Consider the following 15,992-nt stretch of genomic DNA (forward strand, 5'->3'; position numbering starts at 1 on the left):
ATGTCGCGCAAAAATTTGGTCTCAAGTTTCCATTGTAAGAGTCGCGCTTTCATATCCCTCCTTCCAGGGTGTCCACAAGGAAAAAATATTTCGTACCAACTTAGGCGAGAAAAAAGAATTATATTTGAAAAAAATAGTACTAAATTATAATTTATGGTTTTAACAATTTCGGAAGTTATAATAAATTGCAATGCTCTAACTTAAATATCACACCACACACACATACATTCCATAGTTTTTAAAAAAATAATTACGCTTAATAATAAAACATATTGGAGTTACTGTAATATTATTATATTAAAGAGAAAAAAAGTACTAGATCTAGTACGAAAGTACTAACTGTGGACATCCTGCCTCCTTATTCTGTGTGCGGGAGACTTGAAGAAGGAATGTGCAAACAAGCGACAGTCAAAGTGTACATCCGTGCGTCGTTCCCCGCGCCTGACCTAGACGTCTAGTCAGGGGCTGACCTCCACGTTTCACGCACGTGCCTAGTTTGAGTCGGCGGGGACGCGAGGTCGACCCAGTCCCGCGCGCGCGGTGTTTTGTCTCGGGGGGGGCCTTCGGGAAGGTTCGGGCGCGCTCGGTTCGCGCTCGGGGAGGCCGGGGGAACGCGCCTGCGCCCTGTCGGCGGGCGCGCGAAACCGCAGTCGGGCAGTCGCCGACCGTCCGGTGCTCGCGGCGGGGGATCTCAGCGCGCGTGTTCGCGTCTCGGCCGTTGTTTGTTGTGGCTTGCTCGCGGTGCGGGTGGGGCGCGATGGCAGCCGCGCGCTGAGACGGTATGCTGGCGGCCGAGGGGGCGGGGCGAGGCGTCGTCGACGGCGACCACGACCACCTGTTCCTGCTGCCGGAGCGCGTGCTGTGCATGGACAGCGCGCAGCTGAGGCGCGACCTGGCGGGGCTGGATTTCAGCGCCCGCCTGCTGCACCACGGCCCGCGGGGCAACGTCTGGCTGTGTGAGTCGCCCGTCCTCCCTCACTTACACCGGGATTATCTTTGAAAGATTTGTGCAATGGGAGTGTGCGTGACTTGATGTAAGCTTTTGGACATACGCTGGGGCGTAGCCGGGGGGGGGGGAGGGGGTTGAGGGTTCAAACACCCCCCCCCCCCTTTAGCACCATATCTTTTAAATTAATTTCTTATTCATCACTCAAACAAATTTCATATTAAAATTAATAAAAAATTTACCATTACAATATTTAAATTTAAGTACCGAAAACTGCTAAAATAACACTATTTTACACCTTAAAATCCAAATTTTCCCGGTGAAGGACCGCCCCGAACCCCCCGTTTTAATACGTTGGGGGGGGGATGCTTCTTAACACCCCCCCATACACAAATCCTGGCTACGCCACTGGACATACGCCATTGCTAAGCTCATGTATGTCTGTAGAAGAAAACTACAAAAAACCCATAAGACAAAAACAAAAACTGTTTTTCTTTGTTCGTTGATCATATTCCTGTTATGGAATATTATGTGGTGTTTATATCCTATTGACAACAGCAATTTTTTTGCTTAATTTGTGTTTTTTTGTTTTTGTCTTTTGGTTTTTTTTTTGTAGTTTCTTCTACAGACATACATGAGCTTGGCAATGGCGTATGTCCAAAAGCTTGCATCAAGTCTTACACCAGGATTATTTTCATCATTCATATCCATCCGTATAAATAAAAAAAAAATGTTTGTTGAAAATCTTAAATGTCAGAAAGCTCTTCGCCGATTGCTTTTAAATTCTGACACAACGTTGCATTTGAATACGCGCCTCTGCCACACCTGTGACAGGTAAAAAGAGAGATAAAAAATATAGGTGATAAAATATATATAAATGAGTGTGTGTTCGTATGGATAGAGATGTAGAGAGATTTTTGTATATAGAGTAATATAGTGATATTTATAGACACACATTTAGATAGATTAACAAACAACAAACAAATTACAAAAAAAAAAAAAAGAGGTGTATCAACGCATCTAGGGATTTGCTAGTCATTAAAATTGAAATAAACTTTGGTAAATATATTACGACGCGGCGTGCATTTACTATCTCTTTCCAGTGTTTCGGTGTGCTCTGTTGCCATACGTACCTACGTCATTGTGCACAAACGATTTAGACACAACTTTGTAATACAATTAAAAAATTATGTATATATTTTATCTGAAACTTTGTATATTTTCATAGAAAATTTGTAATTAGAATTTTTTTTAATACATTTCCTTGTATTTCATCAAGAGAATTGTCTGATTATATGCATATAAGAGATGTAACTGAATGACGTCATGTTGGTTTCAAAAGTTTTAGTAAAATAAATTTTTTTTGTGCATATCACATAATTTTATGGAATGCCTTGTTATTAATAGTGACCGACTGCTACAAATCATTTCTCCTGTGAAATAATAATTGGCGTACTTTAGTATTGATTTTTTTTTCTTTCAGAATGACCACAACTGTATTAATACTCTAAATATCCACTAATTTAAGAAATCAGGAAAACCAACCAGTAGTAAATTTAAAAAAATTAACTTTTTACAAATAGTGATGGTATACAAAATTATATAGGTATTTAATGTTAACAAAACGGGTGGTATCGATCTGGTAAAAGTGGGTGTCATTTGCTCTACTACAAACTCAAGCTTTAGATAGACTGTAGTAATATTTAAACTCAACCGTGCCGTAGGGTTATTTCCCCCCACCCTCTCCCCTTCCATCCCTTTTTAATCGTAGACCTTTTTTTTATGCTCCCCCTTATAGCATTCTTATAGTTAGTGACAATGTCTTTCTTATTAATTAAAAAATAAAGCCACATTTAAAATTAGATGATTAAATTTTGCTGTGGTATGTAAATTTATTTGTTTTGAAGAAACAGCCATAAATCATTTTTCCTAACTTAAAAAAAATCCATCTTCCATATGGCATCAAATGTCAAACGTAGGCAACCCCTTGGGAGCTGTCGTTCTAAGACCCCGAGCATTAGGCATGCGATTACTGAAACTGCCGACCTCCGTAGCGTAGTCGGAAGCACACCGGCTTACGGTGCGAGGGGTCCTGGGTTCGAGTCCCGGGTAAGGCATGGGTGTGACATTTACCTGCTGATATTTGACTACCCACGGATTGAAATTGATGATTGCACTGACACATATTGACCCATTGGCTGTTCGGCGTATCGCTGTAGGCCACGTATTTAAAAGAAAAAAAATACCTGAAACTGTCAGCACGACTGTTAGCATTGCGTTTCGAATGACGGGGACACGTTTAGGGGGAGGGGGAGGTAACTAACAGAGGTGATTGTACCTCCTGAATTGCAATCGGCTTCGAACCGAAACCACTCTCGGTTCTAGAAACATTGTTAATGCTGTGTCTCACACGCAGAGTTGATTATATCAGTTTCTTGCCATACTATTAATGGGAATTGTTCCTTATTGCGTATTCAGTTGCATCTAAAAAAAAAATATTAAAATAAAGAAAGAAATATATTGTTTGTGATGCTGTATGATTACCAAAATATGTTTGATTTAGAAAATGTTCATTAAGCTTTGAGGAACGTTGCTGGGAGAAATTGTTCTGTGTAACACATCCAATTGTATTTTAACGTACAAGATCAAAATAAAGTAAGCCGTTAAATATGTTTGTGAAGCTAAACTGTATTAGGTTAAACCCAAAATATATTTTATTTTGAAAATATGAATCATACCTATTACTTAAGTTGTTGGATCACAAATTTTCTCACCAAATTTTAATTAACGTTACTTTCTAACTGTAAAATTCATATATACATACAATCATTTATTTTTGGTTATCGTGCAGGTGAAAACAGTATGTTCGCATTAACGCGACATATTTCGCTGTTGCATCGCGTCTTTCTCGAAGCGCCCGTAGCGCTTTTGCGGTCGAGGAACAAGTGAAGGTATCGCGGCAACGCGTGTATCGACCTACCGCAAGGCGCGCATGCCTCGTCGCTGTGACGTCACGCCGTCGCCGTGACGTCACACCGTCGCTTCCCGGCTCCCACACAACGGCGGACAGAACTGCGGAACTCGAGGGCGAATGTCCCGTCCGGGGACGCACCACAACGCCGAAATACCACAACGCCGAACGTACAATAACGCCGAATGCCAAATTGACTACAACGCCGACAGCTAGAAAACTGCTGTGTGCCGCAACACCGAAATACATTAACCCCGAAAAATGTCATTGCAGGACTGCCACAAAGGTTAGGTTAGGTAAGTTTAGCACACAAATTCATTCAGTTGTTTTTCATTTTGCTCCTGTGGCCCTCCCCGCAGCAACATTTTTCGGCGTTACTGTATTTCTACGTTGTGATACACAGCAGTTTTCTAGCTGACGATGTTGAGGTCAATTTGGCATTCGGCGTTATTGTACGTTCGGCGTTGTGGTATTTCGGCGTTGTGGTAACGACCCCGTCCCGTCCCAGTTCGTTGTTATTTCATGTTTTAAGTTCTACGCGGTTTTTAACTTACCGAATTTTTTTAAGTGTGTTAGCGTGTGTGCGTGGTTAGCTGGCAAAGTTGCATTTTTAACGTTTTTTTGCAGTAGGGATGAGGAATGAGGAGGATGAAATTTAATTTAAAAATTGAACTTTTTAGGTTTTAGTCAATTTGACGTCATGTGGTTTAATTTCTTTCAGATTAATTTTTTTTTACATATTTCCGGTCTTTGAAAATCGTCAAAATTTTTATGACTTTAAAAGGCTTAACCATATCACGCAGTAGTCGCCCAAAAATTCTCAGTATTTATTTCCATTTGGTTTTCCTTATCCATACTGCACGAAATTTGTTAAAAATTAAACTTTGCCAGCTAATTATGCAGAAAGCATGCACTATATGTGTTTATAAAATAACACACACACACACACACATATATATATATATATATGTGTGTGTGTGTGTGTGTGCGTGTGTGTGTGCGTGTTATCATTTTGTTGAAGTTCGGTGACTCAAAAGTCTACACGTTTAACCGTGTTAAACGTAAAAATAAAATAACGTTTTGTAACGGGACATACAGCCTTAAAACTATTTAAAAAATGCTTAACATATTATATGTATGTTGTCAATTCAGGAAAAGCATTTAAGAATACGTTGAGGTCGGAATGGTAATACTTTTCCCTGTTTTGCTTTCAATTTATTTCTTAGAGTGAAAATGGCTTTAAAAAAAAGGTGTTTTCAGAGTAATTTTTAAGCATGAAATTCCCTGTAGGGATTTGTAAAAGTGCTTTAGGTATGTGCATCACACCTTTATCTTAATTTTTCCGCCGTATAATATTATGGTTACTGCTCAAAATTGAGTGTTGTTGGAAGCACGACGAGAAAACTGCGCGCCACTCCACAGAGGCGACACCGCAGAGTTGGCCCGAGGCTTCGCAGCAGAGTTGTCGCCGTGTTTTGAGTTACGGGCGAGTGTGTTCGGCATCTGCCGCTTGGTAAAGCCCTCTCGAGGGGGGCTGCGGTTTATTGGGGGGCGGGGCGCTCGGAATGAACGGCGCCCTTTCATGGTGCTGGGCTTCCTTTGAAACGGTCGAAGGGCTAAGGGTCGCGACCGTCGTGAAGGGAGAAAGACTTCAAGCCCTCGAAGAAGGGTGATTCATGTGCCCTCTGCCTTTCAAGAACTGTCCACGAATGTATGGCCCTTCGTTGAGACATGTCGTTAGTCCAGATAATTGCAGGGTCATTCACGAATACCTTTTGGTCGGAGGTACGAAAAAAAAAAAACAGCAAGGAATTTTATAATTTTTTTTTTGTATAATTGCAGAAATGTTTTACACGTGATTAGCACATACAGACCGTGTGTAAATTATCTTAAAACAAGTCGTGTAGTTTGCTCACTAGCATGTATATCCGTTTTGTTAGAAAATAAGCTAACAAAAATTGCTGTTCAAATGATTAAGTGCAAAATCAGGGAATTGTTACATATCATTTGATCCTGGTGGCATGATCCTATACTTATTCTTTGTTCCTGTTGTTCATGTTTCTTGCTGTTTTAATTTAGCACGTCGAAATATCCTAGCCAAAAAGAAAACTTGGATATCACGGTACAAATATTAAATGTTTTCTTTATTGATTCATAATTTATAGTGTATCACAGGATTGTTAGATCTGTGCAAACTTTAAATTTTCACATTATAGTACACATGGTTTGTTACAGGCTGCGAAAATATTTTTAACCTGGTCTCCTAAAGTTTTTAAATTACACCAGACCCATCTTACCATAGAGCACCCCGTAATTATATTTTCATACACAGCGAGAGTGAAAAAAGACTTTTGGAATCTGAAACTTCCTGCTGATGGCGTTTGTAGGCGGAAGTTTATTCAGAAAGTTTGTGGGGTAGAGGTGGGATATGAAGGATGCGTCTTCTTCAAGTTTTCCAATTTTTTTTCTCTCTCTTATCTGCCAAAGACGTATGGCGGCATTTTGGTGGCTGTTATTTTACGTACATGCCAGTGGGTTTTCCAGATATCCTAGCTTTGGTTTAAAGTATCTCAAATGTAAATTTTGTAGATGCAGTATTATAAAACATTTCAACATAGGGGTGAAGCGAGAAAAAAATTTCGTTATATCCATCGCGTACCAGTAATGTATATGCTCATCATTTTAGTTTCTGCCTTTCGTCCCCCCTTCCCAAACCTTCCCTGGAAATCTAATTTATGCTTTTTTTTTTCCTTTCTTTTCAAACCCCCTATGGGGATAAGTGGTTTTGTGGCTTGTGTGAAGAGGAATTAAAAATTAATAATGAAAGGGTGTTTTATCACGGGTGTTAAGAATAAAATTATATCGTCTCCTCCTTCCCTGTACAAAATAGAATTTTGATGAAAATTCCTCATAGGATTTGTAAGCCTTGGGGGGAGGGGGGGGATGGTTTGTAAATTTATGTAGACGCCTGAAATGAAACTTAATATATAATTCGTTGGTAGCTATTTATTTTTTTAAATTTTATTATTGACGTTCCATGAGGTCGACCGTAATGTTATTTGCGATGGAAATATTCAGTTCAAATCAGGGGATATTGGCGGGAAAATCAAAATAGCGTGTGGCGTGTATGGCATAGAACCATGCCTCTATTTGTGTGATGTGATCTCGGGGAAACCATGGAAAAAATGGAGGGGAGAAAGAAAAACATGGCATAAACTTGTGAACGAAAACCGTATTAGCATACAAACGCCGTCAACCTATTGTGCGTTAATCAAACAAAGGCTGTTGTACGTTTTGTACATTGCAGCTAGATTAAAGTTTCGAAATCGACTACCTGACAACCAGTCCTGTCCAGGGTGGCTATCCATCCGGGAATATCCACAATCACCCGCACGTCCGTCAAATACTTTTTTTCATTTTAATGCTACCAACAGACCAAAAATCTTAGATACTGGTGAAATTTTATCTTGTATAGATATATTATATTGATCATGAAAGTTAAGCACCTAATGAATAATTAAAAAAAAAAAAAATTTCGCTCTGATATTTATTAAAATATTTTAATTTGTTAAAAAAAAATGTTCAAACGTATGTTAATAACATTTGATGTACAGTAAGCAGCTTAAACAAATAAATATACTTAAAAAAAATCTTACAAGACAGTAAATGTCGCAGGCAATAGGTATCTTGCTAACATTTTGGAGGTTATTTCGTCCTTCCGTCCGTTTGAAGTTAAAAAAGCTTGGTAAGGTTTTGACGGACGAACGGACGGATGGACTTTTCCGGGCCGTCTGATTGGCTGCATGTCACGTGATGGACGGATGAGGCGGATGATTTGTGGAGAAGCCTAAGATGTTCATCAAGTTCTGACCCTGCCCGAACACGCCCGAATATTCTCCTTCGGCCAACCTCGGGATTTGTTTTATTTTGCGCAGGAAAAAATGAATTCAAATATTAAAAGTGGTCGGTTAGGTTAGCTACATGAAAACACTTTAAAACACTATGGACGGTTAGTTAGGTTAGTATAGCTACATTAAAATAAACAGAGAAATATATATAAATGAACCCGAGGTTGGTCGAAGGTGAATATTCGGGCGTGTTCGGGCAGGGACAGAACTTGATGTACATCTTAGGCTTCCCGATGATTGTGAGTGCAGGGTTTAGTTAAGTCGGGTTCGCCGCGCGCATGCGCGCGGGCTGCATTTCCCGCGTGCGGTGGTTCAGCGGTCGGCGGTTACGTCACGTGGCACGGTGGTGGTTGGTGGTGGGGTCGACTGCCTTCACTCGGGGGAGAGCGGGTCGTGTGTCTGGTCCCACGGAGCGCCCCTGATGCAACAAGACCGGGCGGGCCCCCTCTTGTTCGCGACACGACGTGGCGTCGACAGTTGCAGCGTGCACCTTGCGTCATCCAGCGCGTCTCGGATCCCGCAGTTTCCCCCAACTGTCAGCCTGCACAGCCACGGGGATGTTTGTCCGAGGCCGCATTCGCACACGCCCCAATTCTGTTCCATCTGAAATCAACACGTCTTATGATTTGAATTTTGAATTTCATTGATTGGGTATTTTGCTATACGTCTTATGCTTATAATGCCGAAGGAAAGCCTCATTCCCGAAAATTAAAAAAAAAGTTTTATATGTTAGTAGTTTAACATTTTAAGGTTTGGTGTAAATATTACAAATTTGTGGTATCGTGAGAAATGGTTAGGTTAGCTTCATTTAAAATAGTTTCAAAACCCTGTATGGTTGGTTAGGTTTGGATGGCTACACTAAAAATGCTGTAAAATAATATTAATGGTTGGTTAGTAATTACCTATTTAAGATGTAGCTAACTTAATGTAAAAAAATATGTTATTATTTAATAGTATTTGTAATGTATCTCACCTAACCGATCGTTCACACGAATAAAAATTAATTTTTAATTTATTTCTAAACAAGATGGTGTTTTTCAATTCCCACTCATTGGAAATAAGATAAAGATGCTCGTGATGGAACACAACAGGAAATAGTATTTACGAAATTCTCATTCCAAATTTTACTTTACAAAATACAATATTTCAGATACATAAAAAAAGGTTTCCTTGCATTATGAAGTTGTGTCTAAATAACTGTGCTCTCTGGTGTATATCTGGCAACAGCACACGGAAACAAGGCCAGGCAGAACTAGTGACAAAATAGAGCATTGGAAAGAGGAAGCAAATGCCCACAGCATTATTACGGATGAGAAACGCTATCGTGTGTTCCTTACGTGTCTGTGAAGTCTAGTCTCATGTTGATCTCGGTTCTCCAGTTTTCCGGAAGTCACTCCAGGCAAATGCTACAAGGGTTTCTTACTGCACAGCAGCAGCTAAAAAAAAAAAAAAATCTGAACTGAGTATTTTTTTTAAAAATACAAATGTTTGTAAATGTACAAATTTATTTTGTAAGCTTGTCTCTTTTGTACAATTACAAGAATAGTAACAGTAGTACAGAAGTATTACGTCAGTGCTTACTTGTGATATTGTAAAGCGTGCAGATCTTACTAACTTGGGATGTAATAAGTAGTTAATTTCGTAATAACACGTGTTCCAGTTCTTGAGTGATAACAGGTTACTCAAAAAAACAAACAAAAATTACTGTGTGTTACCCATGGCCGATTGTTTTCCAATGTACCTGGTGTGTTTGTGTGCGTGTGTTTGTTTTGTATCAAATGATGAAGCCAAATAATATATATGTACCACCTGAAAAAAAAAGCGTGTTTTGAAGGATCTGCATTTTAAATGTGTTATGTAGTTTTCATTACTGTCTGTGCCCTGTTAAGGCCCGTCTACAATAGTCAGAACCTGCGGCCGGTCTGTGACCTTATTCTAATGTGAATGACGTCACATCATCACACGGAAAACAGCCCTGTCTACAATTGTGTTCGATGTCCGAATATAGATTGTTTTTGTTTACTGTTTTCATGCTTTGTACTTGTGTGTAGCTGTGTACGTAGCTAAGATTTGAATATTTAGTTAACTTGTGAAATTGTGGGAGGTTAGAAATATTTATTTATTCAGTAATAAATGTATGTTATTTTCTGATGCCTTTTGAAACTGAAACAGGGAAAAAAAAAATATCACGAGTGTTAATTCTTCAATGCTATCAAAGGACACAGATTGGGACAAAATGTTCAAGTTGGCAAGTGTATTCGAACCAGGGAGATTGTCGGACCACCGCCCACACCACGCATGACGTCATAGGGTCACGTGGACCAGGCAGTGATCAGAGTCCGTCGGACACAGTTTAGGAAGTTGCAATTGTAGACGGGCCTTAACTCGTTTCAAATTTGACGGTTCTCAAAAATAGTACCAGTGGCCTACGTTAGCCCCTTCTTCAACTGTTGGTCTGTCAGCAGTGTTTGTAGTGTTTGGCGGTGCTCGTGGACAAATAACACGTGTTGCTTTGCAAGTGACAGTTGGGGGAAATTGGCACCACTGGTACTGCTATTGATAACTGTCAGATCCGAGACCCAGGCTCTACCTTCGCCTGCCTGTACTTTTACAAAAGATTTGTTTTTGGAAACCAGAATCCGAGAAGTAGTTTGTAATACTACAAGAAAGATAATACTTAGTATTTGTTATGAAAATTGACGCATCATTTTATATTTTAATTGATGTTTCATTGCGCAGTTAACTCTGGAAAGTTAATTCAGGGAAAGGTTGTCAAATAATTTTTAACTATTTGAGGTACTGCGACAACATAAATCATTAACGCCCGGGTAATAATCAGAAAGCAGTATTACTACGAGGACTTCTTTTTTTGTGGTGATACGGTCGTTTTCATGTAAATGTACAAATATGGGGATATCGGTAATTTCACACGAACGAACATACGTGCTCCATTTACAAATTAAAAAAAGGGGGTTGTCTGGAAAGTCGGTTTACGGACGATAATTTTACGTGTTAACGTCATAAGAAAACATTGATGAAAAATTGCATAGTTTTTAATTTTCAAATATTATTTACATTTTTTTTGCAAATTTAATTTAAATTTGTTTAAATGTAATCACGAACAATTAGTTAAAAAGCCCGCCTTAACCTGTTTGATATTATAGATGATGTTTTCTCGCACGGTGGTTGGCCGATTCTTGCACGCTCGGCTCAGGCGGAACGTGACACTTTTTCGTGCGTGCAGCAGCCGGCGTTCATGGATTTATAAGACGTAATCACGTCAGAAAGTCCAGTGCAGGCGTGAGCGCCGAGGTAGCTCTGGGTAGAGGCAGCGGGGAAAGTTACAGAGTTCCCAAGACGGCCACGTCATGCATGTCGCGGCGGCAGAAACACGAGCCGGGTAAACTTCCGCCCAGTTTCACAAACAACCCGCGTAGCCCGTCGGCTGTGTTGGTGTTCCCGTGACCCCGGAGGGAGGTTTGGTAACGATGTTGCCCGCCCGCCTGCCTCCGCGAGCGACAACTTCACACTGCGGAGGAACAAGTTTTGCGTTAGAAAGGTGGGGGGGAAAAAAAAACGAACTAGAGTTGAGGTGGCCAACTTCACTCATTTCGAGAGGGCCGTGTATCGTTTTTGAAACTAATCCACGGGCGAGAGACACGTGTATTTGTGTTAAACTTTATGCCACTTTGACAGAAACTACCTTGTCCGCTGAAAACAGACGGAACGACGCTGTAAGAGATACAAAAAAAGTACGAAAAAAAGTTAATTCAGGTGTTTGTTTGAGTATTTTAACGGTATTTAAATGTTAACATGTTTGAAACTCCTTGCGAAATAAAGTTCATTACGAGAAACCCGACTTGCATCTCCGCAATTTTTTTTCTTCTCATTCTCTCTTCTCCATGGCCCCCACATTCAATTACGGGACCTGGTCCCAGGATCGGAGACAGCCCCCCCCCCCCCCGAATTTTACAGTCTCTTGCTACATTATAATTGAATGGTTATTTCTTACCTACACTCTTTTTAGAATGTTGTTTAACCTGAAAATACAGGGTATAATTATGTTTACTGTTATATAAGTCCCAACTAAGCTTTATTTATAAAATATTCAATGTTTTTTTATAGTTTGTAAAAATTATAATAGTTAAACATTTAAAAATAATCAGAGTCGGACCCGGGCACTGGACCCAGGTGTTCACCCACCCAGCCCCACCCTTGTGGCGGCTATGCTCTTCTCTCGCGTAGAGGACCCTGTAAGGGGACGCACCACAACGCCGAACGTACAATAACGCCGAAAACCATAACGCCGAATGCCAAATTGACTACAACGCCGACAGCTAGAAAACTGCTGTGTACCACAACGCCGAATTACCACAACGCCGAAATACATTAACGCCGAAAAATGTCGTTGCAGGACTGCCACGAAGGTTAGGTTAGGCAAGGTTAGCACACAAATTCATTCAGTTGTTTTTCCTTTTTGCTCCTGTGGCCGCCCCCCCCCCCCCCTTCCCCGCAGAAAATTTTTTTCGGCGTTACTGTATTTTGGCGTTGTGGTACACAGCAGTTTTCTAGCTGTCGGCGTTGCGGCCAATTTGGCATTCGGCGTTATTGTACGTTCGGCGTTGTGGTATTTCGGCGTTGCGGTAACGACCCGTCGTGTAACAGGAAGAGGACACGGCTAGGCGATGCCGTCAGAATGAGTCGTGCGGAGAGCATGTAGCCCGTGCCGGCGGGCTGGCAGGCGGCCCAGAAAGCCCCGTTAAACGTGTTAAGAACGAGTACGTAGAGACGTGACCTCATCTCGGCGTCAAGTAGTCGGTTGCTGCTCGTCCCGCGTCGCTCGAGAGACGCCAGCTGCCCGTCTCTCTCCCCCCTTCCTCCTTCCCACTGGTTGCGCCGCCGGGACAGCCACGACCACGACCCGGGACAGTTCCGAAGTTTACCGGAGTGAAACTTCTTGCTTATTGTGTTTTTTAGGTATAGGAAACATGATTTTCCTTTTGCTGAGGTTGAAGGTATGTATGCAAGTGTGCTGCATCATTTCTAACTCTCCTCTATTTTTTTTTTTGTTTGTTTCACGAGCGTTCGGTAAACTTCGGAGAACTTCAGAACTTTCTGGGTGGGGCTCGTATTCATTTGTTTATTTGTTTGTTATAAGTCTACTAACAGTTGGAAACCTGTTTTTGAAACTTAAAAAAAAATTGAAAGGAAAAGTTTTTATGAAGTTGAATTTTTTTTTTCAAAAGAATCTTGCCACAAAAAAAAAAGGAAGAAAATCTAAACTGACTGTCCAGCGAGTTCATTTTTTCCAAGCAACCAATAACACTGAAACTATTCCAGAAATATTTTTTTTTCTTTCTGGTTTGTCGAAAATACCACCAAAAAACAAAGAGTTTTAAGGTAGGCACACATATAGATAAACAGAAAACACACAAATAACACATATTTGTAGGTCAGTAGACAAACCATAAACAACACGTTAAAAAATTTTATAGGACTACATTATTTTCACAGTGCTGTTGACACAGCAGTGGCACAAGATATGTTGACCATTGGTAAGAACTGTAAAATTTGCGAAGACAGTTATGTGACACAGACTGTACATTATTTTCACAGTGCTGTTGAAACAGCAGTGACATGAGATACGTTGACCATTGGTAAGAACTGTAAAATTTGTGAAGACACGTGACACAGACTGTACATTTTTTTTTTTTTCACAGTGCTAACACGAGGGCGATTGCATGGAAACAACTCTTGTGCTGCCCAAGCTAGTTCCCCGGGACAATGTTATCAGCGGCGTGTGTTTACGTCCAGGTCAGCGTCAAAACACCTCCCACGACACTGTTCGGAACGCTCCTGATAGTTGACAGGAAATTGTTATTGAAAAGAATTCATAGTGCTCTAGTCTTGATGTTGCTAGTTAATCAGGCGTGAGGTACCATACTTAACATAAATAGCTAAATTTATTTTGTGTCTGCAGAAAAGCAGTTTCTGTTATAAGTGTTTCAGTAATCATGTGTATTCTCGTTGTGTAATATTGTGTGTTACTAAGGTAAAGTTGTATATATATTATCCATGGCAGTTTGGTTTTGAATGTAGAGAAACTTTTCATGCTGCCATTTTTGTCAACTCAATTAATATGAATAGGTGAATGGAGAAATTTATAACTATTTGTACATATTTGGCAAATAAGTACCTATGTTATGGATAGCGATATCAGTTTGACTGAGTTTGGGAGAAATAAGCATGGGAAATACAGATAAGTAAAATATTGTAGTCTTAGTAAATGTAAATAATTCGAGGTAATGGATTTAATTATCTACGAATCTAATTCTAATTTATTTTACACAATATTTCTTTCGAAATTTGTAAAAACTGGGTATATCACCTTTTTCCCCAGAAGTAAAACCGGCAATCAAACATCACATGAACATCATTAACAGATAGAGGGGATTGTCCATTTTGACCGAGGGGAGAGGCTGCATTTGCATGATCACGTGGTAACCAGTCAGCTCATCGTCTAAACGTTTAAAACATTGGCTTAAGTGTAGGGTTTGCATTGTAGAAACAGTTTTAACTTTTGAATTGCAATCTTAGGGTTGTTTTTGGCTCATTCTCAAGGGCGTACAAAAAGGGTGTGTATTCTCCCCTTGAAATAGTTAAAGGAAAAAATATATATATTTCTTACCAACAAAAGGGGGAAAAAAAGCCAGCAGCAGGCAAATAGGTTCTGTCCCATCTTCACCTTCAACAAATGAAATTCTGCATACGCCCCTGCTCGTGTTACAGTTATGTATAGCCGTTCGCTTAGCTGTTACTAAGCACGTGGCCACCAGCGATTCTCTCGTAGCTATAGAGGAGTTGTCAATACCTGAGTGTTATACAACCCTCTTGACTTGACCGTTTCGCAGATGTCCTGCCGTTTAGGGGCAAAATCGTGTTAGGTAGGGGTAACCTACCATAACAGTTAATTTTTTTTTCCACCCGTGCTGGAGACGAACGCAGTGCCCGTCATTTTCTAAAATAGTGATAGTTCAATAAAAATGATTCAATTTTATTCATAAAAGTATGTAATTATTTCATCAATGTTTTGTTATGACGTCACGTTAAACTATCTTCCGTACTTAAACCGACTTTACAGACAACCAATTTTTTTTTAATTACTCTACATTATATCAGTCCTAAAAATCACCGAATTTAGCCGAAGTAATAAGTTACTTTAAAATCCCATATAATTATGTACAGGTCATGCATGTGAACCTCGTGCTGCACATATGAACCCAATTTACTTACAATACGTCAGGCAACACATGCATGTTGATTGATATCAAAATAATACCTTTTGAAGTATTTTTTATTTTAGGAAAAAATTTCTACCGTCGTTGCTTTGCTCCTCGTCGAGATGCCGGGAAGACCATCAGCTCGCTGGTCTCTACGAGAGCAACTCGAGCATGGCGCAGTGGCGCACCGGCTCTGCCGTACCTCGCTCGGGGAACATGATGTCGCGACCTCCCCTCTGCCCCCCTCACCCCGTGGGACAGATTACTGCCTGTGTCATCCCTCATCCCTCCCTCGTGACAGTTCGTCAGTACAAGCGCCGCGTTTATTGGGACCGGGCAGGGCCGTCTGTGTTATTTGTCGCGGGCGAACACACGCACACAACTACAGTCCGCTTCACTGAAATTTCGGATGTCGTTACGGCTTCATTATTTTATTTTATTTTATTTACATCGTTTACACAAAGCACCATGTTTTACAGGAAATAATAACACTTAACAAAATATATGTGCGAGTGACCCGAGTTTCCGGGTTTTTTGGAAAAACCTAATTTTTATTAGTTTGTGATATATACTATAAATGGAAGGTTCTAAGATGAAGGCTACTTAAGAATCCTTAACTGTAAACAACGTTTCATGCTTTAAGTACCTTCAAGTACCTTCAAGTTCATAAAAAAAAAACTTTACATAAGGACTTGTTTAGAAGGAAAATCTTTGTAATGTACTAATGTATTGTTAATAATGTATTAATATATTATTATTGTATTAAAATAATATGTAAAACTGGAAATGGTAGAAAGGAAAGAAAGTGTTCAGAGACAGCCTATGATTCAGGCGTTGGTACCAATGAGGAGGTGTACCTAAGAGCGTCGAGAGAAAGGAAAGAAGGT

General features: G+C 40.2%; 1 protein-coding gene across 7 annotated transcripts in view; it reads left to right on the forward strand.

Annotated features, from left to right (window-relative positions):
- The first annotated feature begins 743 nt into the window (after positions 1–743).
- Positions 744–15,992, forward strand: part of LOC134537572 (ensconsin-like) — a 166,642-nt gene continuing 151,393 nt past the window's right edge. For 4 of the 7 annotated variants that reach the window (XM_063378158.1, XM_063378159.1, XM_063378149.1 and 1 more), the window contains exon 1: positions 746–956. In XM_063378158.1, coding sequence (XP_063234228.1) covers positions 782–956 — 175 coding nt within the window. In that variant the 5' untranslated portion in view covers positions 746–781. Of the gene's footprint in view, positions 957–15,992 lie in introns of all 7 variants that reach the window. The other 3 variants (XM_063378147.1, XM_063378152.1, XM_063378157.1) reach the window with 2 other exon arrangements.

Source organism: Bacillus rossius, chromosome 12, assembly GCF_032445375.1.
Source record: "Bacillus rossius redtenbacheri isolate Brsri chromosome 12, Brsri_v3, whole genome shotgun sequence".
Classification (NCBI taxonomy): Eukaryota; Metazoa; Arthropoda; class Insecta; order Phasmatodea; family Bacillidae; genus Bacillus; species Bacillus rossius.